This window comes from Cimex lectularius, unplaced genomic scaffold (assembly GCF_000648675.2).
Source record: "Cimex lectularius strain Harlan isolate CLEC.00 unplaced genomic scaffold, Clec_2.1 scaffold317, whole genome shotgun sequence".
NCBI classification, from domain to species: Eukaryota; Metazoa; Arthropoda; class Insecta; order Hemiptera; family Cimicidae; genus Cimex; species Cimex lectularius.
The window spans coordinates 237,384-259,481 of record NW_019393018.1 but is presented as its reverse complement, the minus strand read 5'-3'; the positions used below and the strand labels follow the sequence as shown (position 1 = coordinate 259,481).

The window sequence follows — 22,098 nt, the reverse complement described above, 5'->3', positions numbered from 1 at the left end:
AATAAAACATTAAAGATCATTAATCAGATTATTAGATTATTAATCATCAAAGTCTTGTCTATAGCTTTCTAGGAACATTTGTAAATGTTATTGCTAATCTAATGAAAACAATTATTCTATCACGTAGTAAGATTGTGCAAAAATATATTTTAATCTATCAATAAATTACTTTGTTCCTACACGAGAAAAATAAAATATAAATACTACTTTGATCAATAATGTCCTAAGTTGGTTCTCTGCCAGTACATGGCAGATTCACAGACAGGAAGAAAATAAGTTTTTCTAAAGCATCACCGGACAGTGAACCCTGTAATTAATTTGTCCATCCAACATTTGTAAAATAAAATATTAGAAATGAATAATAATATAACCTAGAATAAATATTAGATATTGTTGTAACAAATAACAATACGTTGTAGGGAATCAAGGTGGCAATTGCGGCTTTATTGCTTTATTATTATTTGTTTAATTTTTAATTATTCGTTTATTTTTTTGATGGGGTGGATAAGACAAGGTTCAGCTCTTGGCCGGTTTCAATGATTATTGAGCTTGATTTCAAAGTTGAAACCATCAGATAATTACGTTCATTACGTATTTACAAAGAGTAATTTTATATTCAAATTAGAAAGTAAGTTAAAGTCAATAAATTAAGAAAAATGTTTAATTAATCTTTTTTATTTATTTTCACTGTATTATGTTTTAGCGCTGTAATTTTGGTAGATTATGAGGATTATTAAAATTTTTATGATTTAGAAAATTTTATTTTATGCTATTGAAAGATAAAAAATTTGTACAATGGGTTATATGATTATTTTATTTTCTGTGAAGGTACGTTCATTTTTATCCCATCCCTCACTCCCTCTTTCTCTATTTTCTGTTTTCTCTCTTTATCACTATTACACTCATTCTCTCCCGCTCTCTCTGTTTCCGTCTCTCTCATTCCTTTTTATCTTTCTCTTTTTCTAATACTCTCATTCTCTCTCACTCTCTTTTTCTTTTAATCTCTGTCTGTCTGTCTGTCGCTCGCTCGCTCTCTCTCTCTCTCTCTCTCTCTCTCTCTGTCTGTCTCTCCTCTCACTCTCTCTCTATCACTATCTTTTTTCTCTATTTATAACTATTGCTCCCATTCTCTACCGCTCTTTCTGTTTCGTCTCTCTCATTCCTTTTTATCTTTCTCTTTCTCTATTTCTCTCCTTCTCTATCACTCTCTTTTTTTATCTATCTCTATCACTATTACTCTCATTCATCCCTCACTCTCTCTCTCTCTCCCTTTCTTTCGTTTTCTCTCTTTCTCTTTTATTGTTATCTCTCTCTTTCAATATTACACACATTCTCTCTCACTTTCTCTTTCGCTCAATCATTCACTCTCCCTCTCGCTTTGTTTTGCCCCTTGTCTCCCCCCTTCGCTCTCTGTCTCAGTCTATCTCTCTTTTCTTTTTATCGTTCTCTTTCACTTTTACTCTCATGCTCTCTCACTCTCTCTTTTCTTTATACCCCTCTCTATCACTATTACTATCATTGTCTCGTACAATCATTCATTTTCCTTCACTCTCTCTCTCTCTTACTCTGTGTCCCTCTCCCTCTCGTTCCCTCTTATTTTGAACTCTCTCTTCTCTATTACACTCATTTTCTCTCACTCTCTTTTGCACACTCATTCACTCACTCTCTCTCTCTCTCTCGCTTTATTTCGCTCTGTATCTGTCTGTCTGTCCCTCTCTCTCTCTCTCTCTCTCCCCCTTATTTTATCCCTTTCTTTCTTCTACTTTTATCGTTTTTCTTCTTCTATTTTTGTCTTTTTTTTCTCTCTTCTAACGATCACCCGTTCTCCTCTCTATCATTTTTGCCTTATTTCCCCTCCCTCTCATTCTCTCTCTCACTCACAATCTCTCTCTCTCCCTCTTTCTTGGTCTAACTCTGTCTCTCTCCTTTCCTTCCTTTTATCTCTTTTTCTAATATAATAGCGATTGTTCAAGCTCAGTTTTTTTAATGAATATCCACAATCGTAATATTGTACATAGTCAATACATACACTCGTATATAACGCAAAGGAATGTATGCATATATTTATGACTTACACAACAATAACAATTAACAGATGAAGAATATGGAATATTGGTTACGAACTATTGGAACAGCGTCTTGTGAGCGTTCCTTAATTGACTTTTGTAATATTCAATTACAATACTCAAAGCTTGAAAATCATGTCGTGAATCATTCGAATTTATCTTGTTTTTATGCAAGGTTTCCTTAATCAGAAAACATTCTGATTTCTAGTTTTATTACGTTAGAATGCGTTTTTTTTTATTTGATAAGGAAACTGACGAATCTTTTGTTTCTTAGTAAATAAACGTTATGTAATCTTTCCTTGTGTTGGAATTGAATGGTATCTGATTTTAAACTATTTAAATAGTGAATAAAAGTATTTTTTTAGGAGTTAAAAACTAGAGAACTAGTGTAGAAATGAAACATCATTCTATGAAACCAGATCTGAAATTGTTTGTATATGACAAAATACCTATTAAAAAGTTATTTTTCATCAAAATTACAAGCAATTTATCCTTATAGGACATAAAAAGAAAGAAAACCTTCAAAAATCTTTTCTCAAATGTTTGCAGGTAGATAATTTTTAAACAGGGATCTTCATTTTTTCAATACTTCTCATATATTAATGTTTGTTTTTTGTAATAAAATGTGAACGAACGATAAAATAACTGACCTACTGGGTTTTAAACGTCCTGTATGTACAGATATTATCTTCGTATCATCCTCACAAATAATAATGGTAAATTGAAATTAATTAAGGTTTTTAGTTGAGATAAAAAAGTCAGTGCCAAGAGCGGGATTCGAACCCATGACCTTCGGCTAGATACGCCGCTGCTCTACCACTTGAGCTACTTCGATCCACTCGGACACTAACTTCCGATCTCAACCCAACGTTTCGAATTTTCCCTCCTTTTTGCCAATTTTTCAAATGTCGTGTAATGTATTTGATTCGCGGCGACAAATGAAATAGCCACGGAGAGCTTTAGTGAAGATATACTTCGTTTAGCTTATTAAATCCACTAGTTTTCGTGGTCCGCTTGACCAATTAATATCTTTCAATTAATTGAGGTAATTGAGATAAAAAAGCTAACCTAGATAGCTCAAGTGGTAGAATAGCGGCGTATCTAGCCGAAGGTCGTGGGTTCGAATCCCGTTCGTGACACTGACTTTTTTATCTCAACTAATAACCTTAATTAATTGAAAGATATCAATTGGCCTAGGCGACCACGAAAACTAGTGAATGTAAATTTAAACCTCATCCGTTGAATTCAATTGTTTCACGTATTTTTAATTCACCGTTTAATCGATTTTCCTGTAACCGAATCAGGTGATAATAATAAAAACGTGGCCTAGAATTGACAAGACTCTTAATTACATACAATTCTTTAATAGGCTAAAATGATTTCTCTTGCGAAACAGCAGCCTATAAACTTATGAAATATAACTAAATAGTAATTAATTTAAACATATTAAGCATATTATCTGCACCTAAGGTCGTCAGAGACTTGGCGATTAAAGAATAAATTATGCAATATGCTAGGTAGGCATAATCTGACGGTTAGTCTTTCCCACACCTTGAAAAACTCGTTATTACTCCTATTGACAATTGTTAAAGGGGCAATTTGAAAAGAATTCGCCTTGAACGTAAAGAAGAAAATGAAAGGAAAAAACAATCAGATTTAAGAGTTAAAATTGTGAAGACGAGGCAAAATTATCAACTGTTTAATGTTATATTATTCACAATATGAACCAAAATCTTGTCTCTTTTTGCATATCGATGCTGTTTTATTTTTGTTTATGTTAGTAAAGCCGAAATAAAACTACAACAAAGATTCTGAAAGTCAATTTTAGACGTCTCAATTTTAAAGATAGGTTTTTTTTCAATCTCGGTGTATTAATCGTATCGATTCAGCTTTTTGCCAGCTTAGTGTAACTTTTGATTTAACATCGTCTAGATTAAGATTTAAAATATGACAGATGTAAAATGAACCCTGCATAAAATATTGCGAGATGTTTAGAAAATAGCAAAAATTGGAAAAAAAAGGAGAGGCACTGTACGTTGAATTGGTTATGAACTGCCTCCTCAGAGCGAAACATCAATTTAAATGACCCAACCAATTGCATTGACCAAGGACAAACGTAGTCCGGAGGAAACGCATTTTGTCTGTGATCCGGCAAAATTGCTTATCTAGGGCTGTAAAGATGGATGTAAAAAAAATTCAAGCCTGGCATTCCTTTTGAAGCATATAAGTAAATCTCAATGATATTATTATTACATTTTATTAGGTTTCGTGGTCCGCTTGACCAAATAAATTCTTTTCTGACTTTTTTACCTCAACCAAAAACCTTAATTAATTGACAAGAATTGAAATTCATTAAAGCTCTCCGTGGCCATTTCATTTGTCGCCGAGAATCAAAGAGATTACACGACATTTGAAAAAATAGCAAAAAGGAGGGAAAATTCAAAAGATACGGTTGAGATAGTGTCCGAGTGGATCGAAGTCAAGCTAGCTCAAGTGGTAGAGTACCGGCGTATCTAGCCGAAGGTCGTGGTTTCGAATCCCGCTAGTGACACTGACTTTTTTATCTCAACTAAAAACCTCAATTAATTTAAATTACAATTATTATTTGTGAGGCTGATACGAAGCTAAATATCTGTACATACACGGCGTTCAAAATCCAGTAGGTCAGGTATTTTATCGTTCGTTCACATTTTATTACAAAAAACAAACCGTAATATATGAGAAGTATTGAAAGAAATGAAGATCCAGCTCGTGACACTGACTTTTTTATCTCAACCAAAAACCTTAACTAATTGAAAAGTTATTATTATTTTAAACAAAAATCTTGTTTTAATTTTGTTTTTAATTAATTAACATGAAAGGCAAGGTTTAACGAAGCTTAAAAGTTTATTTATAGACGTTAAAATGCTATTTGTTTTGAAAGGCCGCGTTCGAAAGGAAAAACCTGGCAGCCGAATAGGAATACTATCTGGACATGAGTATTTTCGCTGTAAATTAAATCATTAAATACTTTATTAAAAACTTTGCTGCATTATCAACATTGTTTTGCTATAAGATGCCGAATTACTAAGGATCGTCAAATTTATAACTATAAAGGCACTAAATGCGTATCATTTCAAGCCTGGGATGCCAAAATATACTATTGTGTAGGAAAACACAAGATTGACTTACAATGGGTTCCCGGACGTTGAAATACAGAAGGGAATGAACATAGTGAAAAAAAGAGTAACCTTCTCATCCATGCGGCAAAATCATGCAATGCACTGGAGTATGTGCGTAAGTAGAAGCGGGAAAAATGGCTTGAGAAATAGAAAAACTCTACCACTAGACAAATCATCATGTATGCGGCAAGCTAAGAAAATTATAAATTAATAATTAATTAATCCTCAAATTGATAACGGCAAACGAAGTACAAAATCCACAAATAAATTTTTATGAATTTCCAAAGTTATTGTATAAACGTTTAAATACGATTTACTTGGTAAGACGCTAGATGTGACTACTACAGGAGTTAATCCTATATTTCAAATTTGACTAAAAAGTCCCTATTGTCGAAAGTCTGATTCTCGATTTCACTTTTCAGGTGGCTTCAACCTTTCGCAGCTTGTCATAAAGTCAAATATATCGTATCACATAAAATTTTGATGATACTGTAATTTTGATTATACCAACAGAAAGAGCATTAAAACATTCTGTAAGATTCATCAGTTTCTTAATTTATTGTAACGTTAAAAAATCAAAATAAAAAATATCTAAGAACTTTTACGATTGTCAATGTTCTTGTCTATGATTATTCGGAAATCGTGAGATGCGGTCTGGTGTGACGTAGGTTTTAGAAAAACATTTTCTTTATCGTGCCTACGCTTCGATCTTTCAATTAATTAAGGTTTTTAGTTAAGATAAAAAAGTCAGTGTCACGAGCGGGATTCGAACCCATGATCTTCGGCTAGATTCGCCGCTGCTCTACCACCTGGGCTATCGTGACTTCGATCCACTCGGACACTAACTTCCCATCTCAACCCCAACTTTTGAATTTTCCCTCCTAAAACCTAATAAAACTTATTACCATTTTTTTAAAATTTATTTCGTTTTATTGCAAATATATTTCCAGCCATGGTATGGCTCCTCCTCAGTACATTTACAAACCTCTTGACTGTTATAGTGTAATTGCATTCTTAATTTTCTTCATGCTTAAATATAACTTTGTAGAATAGTTGAGCTGGTTCAGTGGCTCCATTACTGTATCACTAAAACTTTCGAAAGTTTTTAAATGTACTGAAAATCACAGTGTGGCTAGAAATATTTAAAAAATAAATAAACTGATTACTTAAAATCAAACCCCATACCAGTCTTGTTAATAATTTTGATAGAATATACATTATTGTTATTATTTTTATCTTAACCAATACCTTACATAAAAATTAATTAATTGAAAGAGGTTATTTGGTCAACCGGACCACGAAATATAATGGATTTGGATTTAAATTGTTATTATTATTGTATATTCTTTAATGTAAATAACATAAATTTTACGGTCAAAGTTTTATAATAGAGATGTAGAGTAGAAAATGGATAGGAAGCTACAGAGTATTGTATGTCAATCAGTAGTTTAAAACCGGAAGCAACTGATTTTTACATCTCCGCAGTAGAAATGACAGTGAATGAAAACAATAGAGTGCAAATCAAAATAGATGCTTTATTTTTACTTGCTTAAATAAAACCTTTCCTAAACATTCCGTTGTAACGTGACTTAACTATTTAAATAATAATTAAATATTTCAGAAAACGGCAGGTATATAAAAGTTTTCTTTGTCGTAAAAGTCAAGATTAGCAATTAACAGAATTGTACCTTTCTTTATACAAAAATCATGCTGACTTTGTGATTACCGATTTATATAAGTTCAGATCTATACACGCATGTCCATTCATACGCGCGTGTACAATGTTGAGTAGTCCACCGGCAATGTCATTTGCAAATGCTTTTGTCATTTACAAAAAAATTATCACCCCTGGGTCTTACATGTCCAGCCTCCGAAGTTGGGCTCCAAGCGGTCAGCTAGGGGACATAGGTCATTTTAGACCCAAGTTAGATCCTAAATCCATCCAGGACAGGAGAACCATATACTGCCCTGCTCAAGGACAATTCTCATGTGGTATTCCTACGATCTCTCTATCCAACCCTTCAACCACTATTAGACAGACTATTATCAAATATTTATTATTTTACTATCTTTATATAGGTGTGTTTACCTCCTGTTCCTTACTATTTTATTTTTTTATTTATTTATTTTTTTATTGGGGAGTTTTTAGTAAAACTTTTATTTTTTGACTAGTTTCTCATGAATTGAAAAATGTTGAGCCAACTCTCCAGGATAACAGGTACGGACAGGAACTTAACTAATTCAAATAGCAAGGTGCTCATCAATGTACATTTTTCGAACGGGTTATGGGCGCTGAATTCAACAGTTTTTAATTTGAAGCCACTGTTCACGCAATTCGCAATAATCCTTTTCCGAACACTGTTTTTCGGGTAAACGAAATCTTCTTCAACGTTCATCTTTCGGAATTGAGAATTCAAATACTAGTCGTGCTCAATCGCAGTCCTCGTATCGAATGGCATTACGCTCTCTATATGGAGCCAAGAAATTGCACCTTTCGACTAAGTGGGACCGAGCAATACGCCGGATACGCCAGCTTTGGTCAAAAAGTTATTGCCCGCGTGTCAACCTCGCATGGCCTATTCTTCACCGGGTCTATCCATTCTTTTACGAGTCTGGTTCTCCGAGGCCACCTATCAACAGTGCATACGCAAGACCTTCTCTGCCGATCCGATCCTATATGTTTTATTTTTATTACTGCTGTTATTATTATTATTTTTTACTATGTTTGTAAAACTAAATTTATTTCTAAGAGATGTAATTGTAAGAGGGCTTTAAAGACTATTTGTACCTTTAAAGTAAGTAAAAATAAATTATTAATCTCGAGGTTTAAAATCAACTAATGCTTTGTTATTAAATGTTTTGATTTATAAATTAATTCAGCTCGGGGCTGTGTGAATATTTAATTGATTTAATAACACACTTAAAATTCGTTATTGCGTTGTCACTGTCGTAAATCGTTAGATGAAATTCGGCTATATCCCGTTTCTCCTACCCGTTTTTTGATCCTCTCTTTCTCACTTAACACGATTAGCACAGTTTGCGTGTTTTGTTCTCGGCCTTCTTTTAATACGACTAAAAATGTTAGCCAGATTATTTTCGGGAAGCCCGAAAACCACAAGAGTCTCAATTTTCATATCCGAACATACAGACTATAGCTAATGTAATTTGTAAAATTATATTTTCTAAATTTGGAAACTAAACAATAAAACCGTAATTAAGAATAAATGATCATTGGGAATAGTGAGATGCGGTCTGGTATGATGTAGGTTTCAGAAAAACATTTTCTTTATCGTGCCAACGTTTCGATCTTTTATTGAGATCATCTTCAGGGCCTGGGATTTACAAACAATGTTTACATTTAACAAATACATACACGCCTCCTCTTATGCGCGTTCGTTGCCCTCCTGCCAAACCCAGACAACATCCACCGTTTTTCTGAAGCTTTAATAAATAAAAAATCGATACTAAATTCGGCGAAATTTTTGCTATCTTCTTATCAATTCTACTCTATATTGATCAAATATAAAATAAAAGGCTTAGATTTAATATTCACTTCACAGGTTAATATTTTTCATCAATAAGTAAGATGGTATGACAGACTCGGATTTAGAACGAAAAAAAAATGGTTTCCTACAAGAAAGTGTAGGAATCACAAATCAGATCAAGCATGCTTTGATAATTCTTAAATCATAGATGCTAACTAATCCAATGGTGATAAGATAAAGACGATAAAACGCTTTCTCACGCAACTTGAAATATTATTTTAGTTCGTTAGTTAGTTTCAGAATAATTTTTTGCAGGTTTTTGGTCTGAACTGGCTATATAAAATAAAAAATAATACCAAGTAATTAAGGTTTTTAGTTGAGATAAAAAAGTCAGTGTCACGAGCGGGATTCGAACCCACGATCTTCGGCAGATACGCCGCTGCTCTACCACCTGAGCTATCGTGTCCTCGATCCTCTCGGACACTAACTTCCCATCTCAACCCCACCTTTTGAATTTTCCCTCCTTTTTGCCATTTTTATCTCAATAAAAGCCTTAATTAATTGAAAAATATTAATTGGTTGAACGGAAAACTAGTGAATTTAATAAGTTTAAATGAAGTATACCTTCACTAAAGCTCTCCGTGGCCATTTCATTTGTCGCCGAGAATCAAATAGATTAGACGACATTTGAATAATGGCGAAAAGGAGAGAAAATTCAAAAAGGTGGGGTTGAGACGGGAAGTTAATGTCCGAGTGGATCGAGATCACGATGGCTCAAGTCGTAGAGCAGCGGCGTATCTAGCCGAAGATCGTGGGTTCGAATCCCGCTCGTGACACTGACGTTTTTATCTCAACTAAAAACTTAATTAATTGGAAGATATTAATTGGTCAAGCGGACCAAGAAAACTAGTGAATTTAATAATACCAAGGATCATTAATAGAAAACCAAAAAAAGGAAACATTCCTTTATTTTTGAAAATTAATTAATTAAAGTATAATAGATTTTTTAATTAAATAATATTCATAATTCATAAATAAAGAAGCTTATACATAAAGAGAAAAAAAAAGAATTATTTTGTTACGTTTTGAAACAAATACATAAATGTAACGAAAGTTAGTTTAAAACACGATTTTAATGAATAAAGTAAAATAATTAATCGTTTAGTCTGATGATTCGGGGGCCGTATCGAAAATTATTATTAGATGGGAGATTTAGGTCGGGTTATTTTGAGATTGTAAGTAAGTAAACATTGGAACGGAGACAAAACCAATGATTTTTTTTACCCCTAGGCATTGCGAACAGCATAAATTGTAACAAATTACAAATCAGTTACAAGTTGGGTTTAAAAAATGTTTTTCCTTCAGGGATTTAAATCTTGGTTGTCTGTAAAATTACTTTTTTTATTCTATTCGATGGTAAACATGAAGATAACGTCAAAAAGTAACAGTTTTTTTTAAATTGGACACATTGATAAACGTAAAAATTTATCCATTTTTTAAAATTCTTAGTGTCCAAAGCTCCTAGAGCCTAAGGTTCGTGAAAAAATAACAGTTTGATTTGTTTGGAATATAATTGCACAGGCCTTAGAAATGTTAATAATCCGGAAACAAAAAGACAAAATATTTTCTTTATATAGGCCAGATCATCTAACATTGGAAAAAGTCAACCTCAACAGAACGTGTCATTGAGAAATCATGCTATGAATTAAAAAAAAAAAAATAATAATAATAACCCAAATTCTACTTGCAAACTGCCCTATCATCACTACTAACTTGTATTCAACCAGAACAGGAATAAAACATGAACGTGTGTGTGTGTGTGTGTGTGTGTGTGTGTGTGTGTGTGTGAGAGAGAGAGAGAGAGAGAGAGTGAGAGAGAGTGTGTGTGTGTGTGTGCGTGTGCGTGTGCGTGCGCCTTCTCATTTTTTCTGTATTGAATTGAACTTACAAATACTTCTCACATTTCCATTGTGAACGATGAGGTACACTTTAATTTAAGGCATACAAATTAGAAAATAAATTATTTATTTTGCACACAACGCGAAGAAATTTCGTCCAATAATTTGGTTTTCGCAAGACGACTAAAGCACAGAAAGCCCCGGATTTTCCTCACCTAAAACTAGCTCTTGTGTAAATTTGGAAGAACAACATTAGTTGCAAACTCCCCTCAAGACATAGTGTAGTAATTATGTTCGTTTTGAAAGATTGTCAAGAGCACGACTGAGCGCTGGCCCTCCGAGGATCTGAGGCGCAAGGAACGGATCGCGCTAATCCGTTTGAGGATAGGCCAAACTTGATTGACACACGGACACCTGCTTTCGGGAGAAACCCTGCCGCGCCTTGGCCCATTACAGGGAGCGAGTAGGCATGGCGCCCGACAAAAGACAGTCCTTGGGCACGACAGTCTTCGGTGCCATGTTAAGATTTTTTAAGGGGGTGTTTCCTCATTTGTAAATATTGCAAATACACGTACTTGTGTAGCTCTAGTGCGTATGTTCCTATTTCTTTTTTGTGTATATAGGTGTTTGTTTATGAGCAGTGTGTTAGTGTTAATGGACAATTAATGCGAGGGCCGATGGCGGAATAACAAATAGCTCCCCAGAGTGCGTTGAATTTACAGGATGATATGAATCCATCCCTAACCTCAAAAAAAAAGAAAAGAATAAATATATACTTGCACTATTTCGGTTTCAAATCCAAATTAAAACCGTTTAATAAATTCATTCAAAATTCCCTTAAGTTTTTATTTTTTATTATCATTAATCGTACCATTCCTTCAACTACGATTTTTTCTTTCCTTCATCCATTGCTTCATCTTTAAAAAAGTAATTAAAAAAGAATTACACCACTGAAAACGATATTAAATGGAGTAAGTTTTCTGAAATTTGCTGGTTTCTACGTTTGGAAATAGTAGTTTGGAATCACCATAGTAAGATTTTTAAATTTGAAAAAAAAAAATTATTTTTCAAAGTTCTGGCCACCAAAACGCTTATTACACAAAAGTTCACAAGTTTAGTTATTGATCACATCTTATTGCAAATCTAACATAGTCTTCAATGGTATCAACGGATTTGTATGAAACCTTTTAGTTATGGTGTAATCATTGTTTATTTGAAGCAAGGTCGTGAAATCTTAAAAAATCAGAAAAACTGAAATAACTCTGAAACTGTTGATTATATATATATATATATATATATATATATATATATATATACATACATATATACACACATACATATATATATATATATAGTGTCCGAGTGGATCGAAGTCACGATAGCTCAAGTGGTAGAGAAGCGGCGTATCTGGCCGAAGGTCGTGGGTTCGAATCCCGCTCGTGACACTGACTTTTTTATCTCTACTAAAAACCTGAATTAATTGAATTATATAAATATTTTGTATTAATTAAAATGAATTCTATTTCATAATATATAAATAGAATTAATAGATTTCATTTAGGGAATTCATTTTCAACGTTGGCTATATTAACTACTTGAATTTTAATTTATTTGAGCTAATACATTGGTACATGACGTAAATTTATATTTAAAGATAAATTAATTCAACAGACTTGAAGAAATGTAAAACAAAATTAAATTCTTGTTCACTTAAGAAAATGTCCAGTCCACATATTCAGTGTACTTTTATATTAATGGAAATAATTATAATTTTGTATCGAAGAAAAATTAATAATTTATGCGATAGTTACTTAAAACCCAGACAACAGAGGTGACCGCTGATAATTAAATTTATTAATTAATTGCCGGTTAAATCGATGTGATGTAAACTTTATAATAGCAGTAATCTAAATGATTACAAAGGTTAAAAAGGAAAATTGAGAAAATTTCACTAACTACAAAGAAACAAATAGGCTAACTGAAAATATATTTGAAGTTGTATGAATTACTTTAGCGTTCTGAAATATAATGCACACCTCGCTAGATAAATTTAGACTAAGGAAATGATGTTTTGGCACAAAGAGTCCTGTTCCAATTTATAAATTATGTTAAAGAGTCTGCTTCATTTGGAAGGTTGTTTTTGTAAATAAATTTTTAATATAGAAGAACTGTTAGTAATTAAATCAATGTTAGTAGTTTTTGAAGGAAAAATTAAGTGAAAGACTTTCAAGAAGACATGTAAGGTTTTGACAGATCGTATAAGAGATTTGAAGTATAAATAAAACGGGGCAGAGCTCCAAACACGGGGGCTGAAAAGGGTCGGCCCGGGGGCCAAAACTTCATTTTTAACGAATTGACAAAAGGGGGATGACGGCGAGGTAGTCCGATCCGTCTTCCCTCCGTGGCGGGTTAGCAGGACTTACCCCATGGTTGGCGTTCGGCTTAGCGGTGGGGTCCCGACCAAAGATCGCCTCTCCGGGAGTGGGTCAGTGCTCTGAAAATACTGGCATCCGCAGCGGACACTGCTCGAACTCGCAGATCTGGACCTCTGCATGGGGAGGCAGATGTGTCCCGCTTCACACCCCCACTTCTCCGGCAACGCACCTTTCCGATTCCGGACCCTGTGCCGTTCTACGTCCGAATGGAGTCCTCTCTCCTCTATGGCACTCTTTTTAGCACTTCCTTCAATGAACGCTACAACAACGCTGCGGACGGATGTTTTTTAATTAATTCGAAAATACCTGCCTTAATCTGTTGGTGGGAGAGAGAAAAACAAAAATTCTGTCTAGTTGAACAAAGGTGGAACGCGTTATAATACCATATGTGTAAACTTTTCACGAGAAAAATCAGGGTAAACCGGCAGGTTCATCGATCTCAAACTGTTCGTTTCAACTAACGAAATTATCTAAACAAATTATCAAAAATCTCGCACCTCTCGTATTTTCCAAGCCGCGTTTTGCACGACCTTTCCACTCTCATTCACGAAAATAAGTGTTTATTGACACAAAACAAGCTTTCAAACAGTACAGCTTAAAACCACTCTTCACTGGTGCTCAGAGCGATAGAGTCTAGGGAGATGGATTGACAAGAATTTTCTATCCTCTGCTGCAGCACTCAACTGAGGTTTCTGGGCAATGCTTGGCGAAGGCTCCGTTTTTAAAAAGGATTGAACACCACTCCATCATTCATCATTCCTACTGTTTTTTAAACGGCCCCGCAGAAAATAGTCAAGTGGAATTAAATCGGATGACCGAGGAGGTCAACAAATCGAGCTATGAGTAGGGATGGCAATCTTTAATCTATATATCGATACATCGGTTTTCCGATATATCGAAAACTATTTATCGGCTTCACAGATATATCGTGAAAAATACATCGATAGTTTTAATTTTAGATACATTACGTCTATTTTATAAACCCATATGAGCAAGTCAACTGGAAAAAAGAACGATATTAGTAACGGGAAAAAATATACTCATGGACATGAATAATTATATAATTCTTATAAGATATAAAATAAAATAGATTTAGGCTATAAAAATTAAGATTTTGAAGCTTTTCGAGCATCTTTTACAAGTTGCCACTTGTTTTCTTTCTTCCGGTGCAACAAATTCCAAACAACACTTTTTTGACATTTTCCCGGGGAAGGTGCCATCATATAAACGTATTTGCAAATTGTGCGCAGAAACGTAGATACAGATGCCTATGCTGAAAAGTCAGAATGGTAAGGTTTACCCATAGACCATAGGCACAATTAAAATTATATTCATACGTCGATGTTTCATACCACTCTCTAATCCAATTTGACGCACCGACGAGAATTTTTTTAAATTATACATCCAATAATAAGAACGTATAGTCAAGTTTTTGCAAATTGATTATTCGGAAATCGTGAGATGCGGTCTGGTGTGACGTAGGTTTCAGAAAAATATTTTCTTTATCATGCCAACGTTTCGAACTTTATTGAGATCATGTTCAGGGCCTGGGATTTACAAACATTGTTTAAATTTAACAAATAGGATGTGGATTTCCCTGAAGTTATTGGAATCATCACTTCCGGGATAGAAGGACTTCATAGCTAGGAATGGCAACATCATATATATCGATATATTTCTACATATATCGAGTACATTTTTTATCGATAGATTTGACTGCAATACTTGAAATGTATCGATATATTCATTTTTTATTTACGAAAAAAATTAATTTACAAATATGTGTGGTGATTAGTGACCGTTAGTCGATGATTATTTAGAAATCGTGAGATGATCTTCAGAGTTTGTAAATCCCAGGCCCTGAAGATGTTCTCAATAAAGTTCGAAACGTTTGCACGATAAAGACAATAAAATCATCAATATCGCCAACAATATTTTTTCATGAATTTTTTAACAAATTTTATGTAAATGCTCCTGGTCCGCTTGTTTTCGCTAATTGGTGCAAAGGGTATTTTTGAACTAGGTAATTACTTTTCTCTGAGCCAGGCATCCTCGTCGAACGGCGGTTTGAAAATGTACGTCCATGGATAGAAACCTTTCAGTTTGCTCCTTCGCACTTCTTCCCAGAGATAAGTCGGCAGGGGAACCGGAGGCGCCTCTTCCTCTCCCTTTCCTTCGTCTGGCACTGGAACGTGACACAGATCAATAACTGTTAGAACTGTAAATAAAATCTGTAATATTTTGTCATTATTTCTAATCAACTTACGGTTAAAAGGAATAAAAGTTTCAGTTAAGTTTTCCAAGGACGAAAGAAGAGGTCAATTGCGACATTTCAAATTTTTTAATTTTAAAACATTTATCTAAATAATAAAGTAATAAAATAATGCAATCATTCAAAAATAAACATAAGCGTTTTTGGAAATAATGCATTGATAGGAAATTGTTATAATTATTTTTCAACAAAATCAACACCAGTTCATCAACAAGTTTTTAAAAATAAAATCACCTAACCAAGCCACCTAAACTTAGTGACAAAAATATATATGAAAACAGAGAAATTTGAATCAGTACCTAAGATCAGAATCTGAGTGTCACAAAATATTAAAACCTTTAATTCACTAGTTTTCGTGGTCCGCTTGACCAAGTAATATCTTTCAATTAATTAATTTAGCTCAATTACTTAAGGTTTTTAGTTGAGATAAAACATGACATTTGAAAAATGGCAAAAAGGAGGGAAAATTCAAAAGGTGGAGTTGAGATGGCAAGTTAGTGTCCGAGTGGATCGAAGACACGATAGCTCAAGTGGTAGAGTAGCGGCGTATCTAGCCGAAGGTCGTTGGTTCGACCCGCTCGTGACATTTACTTTTTTATCTCAACTAAAAACCTTAATTAATTGAAAAACCTTTAATGTTTATTTTAGTTGCAGATATCTTTAGGGGAATTGGGAATTTTTTATTGTACATAGCCTTAAAAATATGTTTTGTGTTTCTGTGCCTTGTATGAGTGAATGCATATATTGGCGTGAATGGGGAGGGGCTGATGGTGAAGTAGGTTCTCCACCGCCCCTCAGGTTGTATGTATGATTTGGGCCGATGGCGGAAATTTTATAAAAATACCCCATCAACCCCAATCTAGATTAGTTTAGTATAGGGAATAGGTACATGGAGGAATATCGAGTACCCCATCTACATAACAGTATGAGTGCGATCAATGCATATAGGTATGAATGTATTTATTGGTGTCACTGTGTATCGAGTGTGTAGCGGTATTATGTTAAAAATAATGGATATATGTAAATTTCATACCCTCTCTCACTCTCTCTCTCTCTCTCTCTCTCTCTCTCTCTCTCTCTCTCTCTCTCACTCTAGCTCTCCCCATGTCTCTTTATATATATCTACCCATCTATCTTATCTCCTTCCCTCCATTTCATTATCTCATTCTTTATGTACACGCGATAATTTTCTTCCAGGCCTGTCAGTATTTTTTTTATTTGAAATGCATACGTACATAGCTAGATTGATGGAGGAAGGGTGGTAGAGAGAGAAAGAAAGAGTGATTTGGTGATACGTACATACATACAAATTATCCCTCAATCTATCTTCCTATCTCATTCTTTATGTTTCAGCTGTAATTTTTGTCTGTCACAGAATGGTTTTGATTTGCAAAGCATGTCGCCATGCTATAATCTCTCTCTCTCTCTCTCTCTCTCTCTCTCTCTCTCTCTCTCTCTCTCTCTCTCTCTCTCTCGCTGATCTCATTTGGGGTTGGAAATTGTGGAAGGGGCCCATGATATCCAGAACTTTCATTTATCACTATATGTGAATCTATGAAACAGATGTGTTTCACGATTCCTTGCACTAGTTAAAGTGCAAAATTAAAACGTATACATCCACGATTCCTTAAGCCATGTATTTTTGTTGATATTGTTTAATTACTCATTTGTTTCTTTTTGTTATGTGCTTTTTTTACTACTCTTCTCGTAGATTCATTCTGTTGGAGTTATAAATAAATAAATTAAATTCACTAGTTTTAGTGGTCCGCTTGACCAATTAATATCTTTCAATTAATTAAGGTTTTTAGTTGAGATAAAACAAATTAAATGTCATGAGCGGTATTCGAACCCACGATCTTCGGCTAGATACGCCGCTGCTCTACCACTTGAGCTATCGTAACTTCGATCCACTCGGGCACTAACTTCCCGTCTCAACCCCACCTTTTGAATTTTCCCTCCTTTTTGCCATTTTTCAAATATTATTTGCCATAGATTACTCGGTGACAATGTTTGTGTTGTTTTTATCTCAACTAAAAACCTTAATTACTTGAAAGATATTAATTGGTCAAGCGGACCACGAAAACTAGTGAATTTAATAAGTTAAAATGATGTATACGTTCACTAAAGCTCTCCGTGGCTATTTCATTTGTCGCCGAGAATCAAATAGATTACACGACATTTGAAATATGGCGAAAAGGAGGGAAAATTCAAAAGGTGGGGTTGAGACGGGAATTTAGGGTCCGAGTGGATCGAGGTCACGATAGCTCAAGACCTCAAGTGGTAGAGCACCGGCGTATCTAGCCGAAGATTGTGCGTTCGAATCCCGCTCGTGACACTGACTGTTTTATCTCAACTAAAAACCTTAATTTGATAAATAAATTTAATTATCTATCTATTTATCTATCTATCTATCTATCTATCTATCTATCTATCTATCTATCTATCTATCTATCTATCTATCTATCTATCTATCTATCTATCTATCTATCTATCTAATCTATCTATCTATCTTTTATCTATCTCTCTATCTATCTATTCATCTCTATCTCAATCTTTATGATTCAGCTGCAATTTTCGTCCCCCCCCTCTCTCTTTCTCGCCAACTCTCTGTATCCTATTCTTTATGTTTCAGCTATAATTTTCATCCAGGCCAAAAAGGCCAAGTATTCAACATCGTATGTTGATGAAAAACAACATCTTAAAGACAACTTTTTGTTTGTTTTCCTGTATCCTTCATTAACGAATATAAATTAATTAATGCACAGACTTTGTTTAATTCTAAGAATGGTTAAAGGTTGTGTAAAAATTAAAGCAAAATGTCAGGATATTGTATATTATACTTTTAATCCATTAAGTTAAATGAAGAAAAGCTGATTTCATGCACTATTAACTTTGAGTAAAGTTTCTGTAAAAAGGTTTTGGTGATTAAATTATATTTCAAAAATCAATTTAAGAAAAAGCTTACGCAACTAAACATTTTTTGAAGTCGGAAATCGTGTGTAGGTATGTTTAATGTGTAGAGGTTTAAACATTCCCACTCTTTCAATGGGGCACGCCCATTTTTAAAAGATAAGGAAAAAACAAGACGGCAATTTTTGTGTGCGTACTGAAAGTAACTTCCATTTTCTGCCGTTGTACTTTGTAAGATTGCACAAAAGTGTTTCGGATCCAAGTCAAATAATTCGAGCCCGAGTTGAACGGAGTTGATGGAAAGTCAAACATGATACAGGGAGTAGTGTTATCGCCGTCAGAGAACAAGCGGGGCGAAGTTAATTCCGTAAATCGTGCACGGGATTGAACGCTCTCTATTTTTGGTAATTAGTCAAGCCCCTCGCCAGAGTGGAAAAAAACGCCCAATTTAATCGGCAATTTTCAAATCTACTAACCTGATTTGTCCCCCATGGCTGGTGGATTTTACCCAACTGAGTGGGTAATATTTAGAAGGCGAATCTAAACAGGGGCCAAACACTAACTACAGTGACGTTGTCAGGTTTCCAGTGCCCTTGGAAGCCGTTCAAAAAATCTATAGACCGGGTCTTGACTGTCTTTTAACAGTTGTCTATTTCTTTGGCGAAATCGATTTTTAATTTTCGCACACCAACGCGGTTAACTGTTAAGAGAAAGGAAAAAAGATACGGGATCCAGTTCTCTAAAATTCGATGTCCTATGTTGGTCCAGGGCCAGAGATTACTGCATCGTAACGGAAATAGATTTCTGGTGGTAGTGTAAAAATACCCATTTCAAAATATGAGGATTTTTATCGAAATAACTTAGATTTTTTTTATTTATTTGATTTTGAAAGGCTCACAATTTTCTGATTCTGATGTTCTCGTCAAATCGCACAAGAATTAGTTTTTGTCTAAACGTCAACATTTCCAGCTTGTACAGTAGTATAAAGTGCACGGAAATTATAAACATAGAGGGAAAAATAGCTGAACGAGAGAGGAAGTTTTGAAATGGTCTAAGTCATCTCCTGACCACTCCAACTCCCTTGCACATGCGAAACCGTCCAAGAAATGCAAACATAAATTTAAAATGATACAGTGTCAAAGTAAGAACAATCTAATGGTGATGTGTTTTGTGTTCAACATAGACATAATGTACATGTGTATGTAGCTAAGGAGGGTATGGAAAGGAGTATGTGGTGTGTTGTTAGTGAAAGAAAGAGAGAGAGAGAGAGGAGAAAGAGAGAGAGGAGAGAGAGAGAGAAAGAAAGAAAGAGAATTAGATGAGATAGATAAATAGATTGAGAGAAAGAAAAGAGAGATAAAGGTAGAAAGCTAACTACAGAGAAAGAGAGAGAGAGAGAGAGAGAGAGAGAGAGAGAGAGAGAGAGCGAGTGAGAGAGAGAGAGAGACAGAGAGACAGAGCGAGAGCTGGATAAAGATATTTAGATGGATACGTACGTTGACATTATATGTAACATATAGAACGAAATAGACAAAGAAATAAGCCGAAAGTGTAAAAAATGACTGACAAATGATAACAGAAACGCTGAAGAAGATATAGAAAGACAGATATCGAGAAAATAGAAAGAAACAAACAAAAATAGAGATGATTTAATGTTTGAGAAATCAAAAAGTAAGTAGTCTGTAGAACCAGTTCATTAAGACAAACACAAACAGTTCATGTAGGGAATAAAATAAAGGAAGAGAGAGATGAACAATGAGATGGAACAGAAAGTATGAATTGGAAAGGGAGACATGAATATAGAAAGTGGAGGAGAAAAAGATATAGAATAAAAGAGAAAAAACGAAGAAAAAGACAGAGTGAGGATCTCAGTTATTGGAGGATATTGAAAGGATATGAGTATTGTGACATACAATAGTATAGTAGATGATGGGGTTTGGTCTGCGAGTTGGCGAACTCATGTTGAACCGGCACACGGGCACTACTGGGTCTGTCTTCACTCGCGGGTTTTTGTTTGAGTAATTCAAACGCGTTTCGGCATTACGCCATCTTCAGTGAAAAACTGTCTGTCATTCAGTCTGAGTGGGGTTTANCATTTTCTTTATCGTGCCAACGTTTCGATCTTTATTGAGATCATCTTCAGGGAAATCCACATCCTACATGCATTTGTTAAATTTAAACAATGATTGTAAATCCCAGGCCCTGAAGATGATCTCAATAAAAATCGAAACGTTGGCACGATAAAAAAATGTTTTTCTGAAACCTACATCACACCAGACCGCATCTCACGATTTCCGAATAATCATCGACTAACGGTCACTAATCACAACACTTTAATCATTATATAAAAATAATGTTATATTCTAAATGGCACCAAATTTATGCTAATGTCTATTTTATTATTATTGTAATTATAACAATGATTATGTACAATAAATATTTTTCAGTTTTTTCTTCTCGATAGATAATTTCTTTCATTAGACTCTCTAGGTTTTCTACTATAGTTACGTTCGACATCTGGTGGTTCAATTGCAAGACTAGTCCTTGAAGCATGCTAATTTCCTTACATTGTTAAAAACTAGTTGTTCGAGACAAAGTAACTTTCAGTACGTGCATCGAATAATTCAAAATTCAATGATATATGCAAATATGCGAGAATGTGTGTGTGTGTTTTTGTGAGATAGGTGGACCAAGCAAGAGATTTTGTTTATAAAATAGTAGCTTTAAATAAATTATTTATATTTAATCCATTACAGTTCGTGGTCCGATTGATCAATTAACATTTTTCAATTAATTAATATTTATGAAAGGTATTGGTTGAGATAAAAAAGTCAGTGTCACGAGGGGGATTCGAACCCACGACCTTCGGCTAAATACGCCGCTACTTTACCAACTGAGCTATCGTTACTTCGATCCACTCGGACGCTAACTTCCCATCTCAACCCCACCTTTTGAATTTTCCCTCCTTTTTGCCATATTTTTCAAAGGTCGTGTAATCTATTTGATTCTCGGCGACAAATGAAATGGCCACGGAGAGCTTTCGTGAAGATATACTTCAGCTTAATTATTGAATCCATTACAGTTCGTGGTCTGATTGACCAATTAATATTTTTCAATTAATTATTATTTATTAAAAGTATTCGTTGAGATAAAAATTTATATTTAATGTTAGTCATTTACTTTGTTACGAAGTTTCAGTATGTAACGCTTCTAATGGAACCATCGCGATATTCGAGCACTTGTTGGATCGGTCCGCAGCTCCTCGCTACGTATATCAGGAAAGTAGTGAGTTGCGTTTTAACTGAATAGTCTGGTCGCTGTATCTATCCCTGGGCGTCGCTCTTCATTTACCTTGTAAAATATTCGTGACTGGCGAACATTGCTTGAACAGTGATCGTTCCTTCATTGGTCGAGGCCGATAATAAAACGGAAGATAATTTCATTGGAATTGGAGATTTAATACACTTTTATTTGGGCAAAGCAAGTTTTCATTTTCATTTCTAAGTTGCTTTTCATTTTATTTTTTCCTCCCGCCTCCTTCATTGGTAGAATATTAAACGGCACACTCTGCTTATTGGCTGGACTTGGAACGACCCTCTGGGAACTTGAGGTCACAAATCCTAAGGAGCAAGATGACACCTCGTATCAGATGTCGAGGGAACAATTCTACCGAAATCAATCATGAACATCAACACAAAACTACCTTATACAAGATTTTATCGTGACCACTTTGGATATATGGAATGGGACTGTGGAGTTCTGACAAACCACAGCATCCATCGCATTCAATCCTTCTAATCAGACTCAGACAAATCTTCAAAACTCCTTACTATGTAACTAACCCACGATCCACAACCTCAACAATATTACA

General features: G+C 34.5%; 2 protein-coding genes across 6 annotated transcripts in view; one reads left to right on the top strand and one right to left on the bottom strand.

The window, feature by feature from the left end:
- LOC106661696 overlaps positions 1-18,810 on the bottom strand; it is a 28,112-nt gene extending 9,302 nt beyond the window's left edge. Inside the window, exons 1-2 of one of the 2 annotated variants that reach the window (XM_014385247.2) lie at positions 18,704-18,810; positions 15,077-15,230 (exon numbers count right to left, since the gene is read on the bottom strand). In XM_014385247.2, the coding sequence (XP_014240733.1) occupies positions 15,077-15,230; positions 18,704-18,719 (170 nt within the window). In that variant the 5' untranslated portion in view covers positions 18,720-18,810. Of the gene's footprint in view, positions 1-13,033; positions 13,323-15,076; positions 15,231-18,703 lie in introns of those variants that run through there. The other variant, XM_024229819.1, reaches the window with a different exon arrangement.
- The window catches only part of LOC106661724 (DNA-binding protein D-ETS-3-like), a 248,056-nt gene that overhangs the window by 24,355 nt on the left and 201,603 nt on the right, over positions 1-22,098 (top strand). The window lies entirely within an intron of this gene.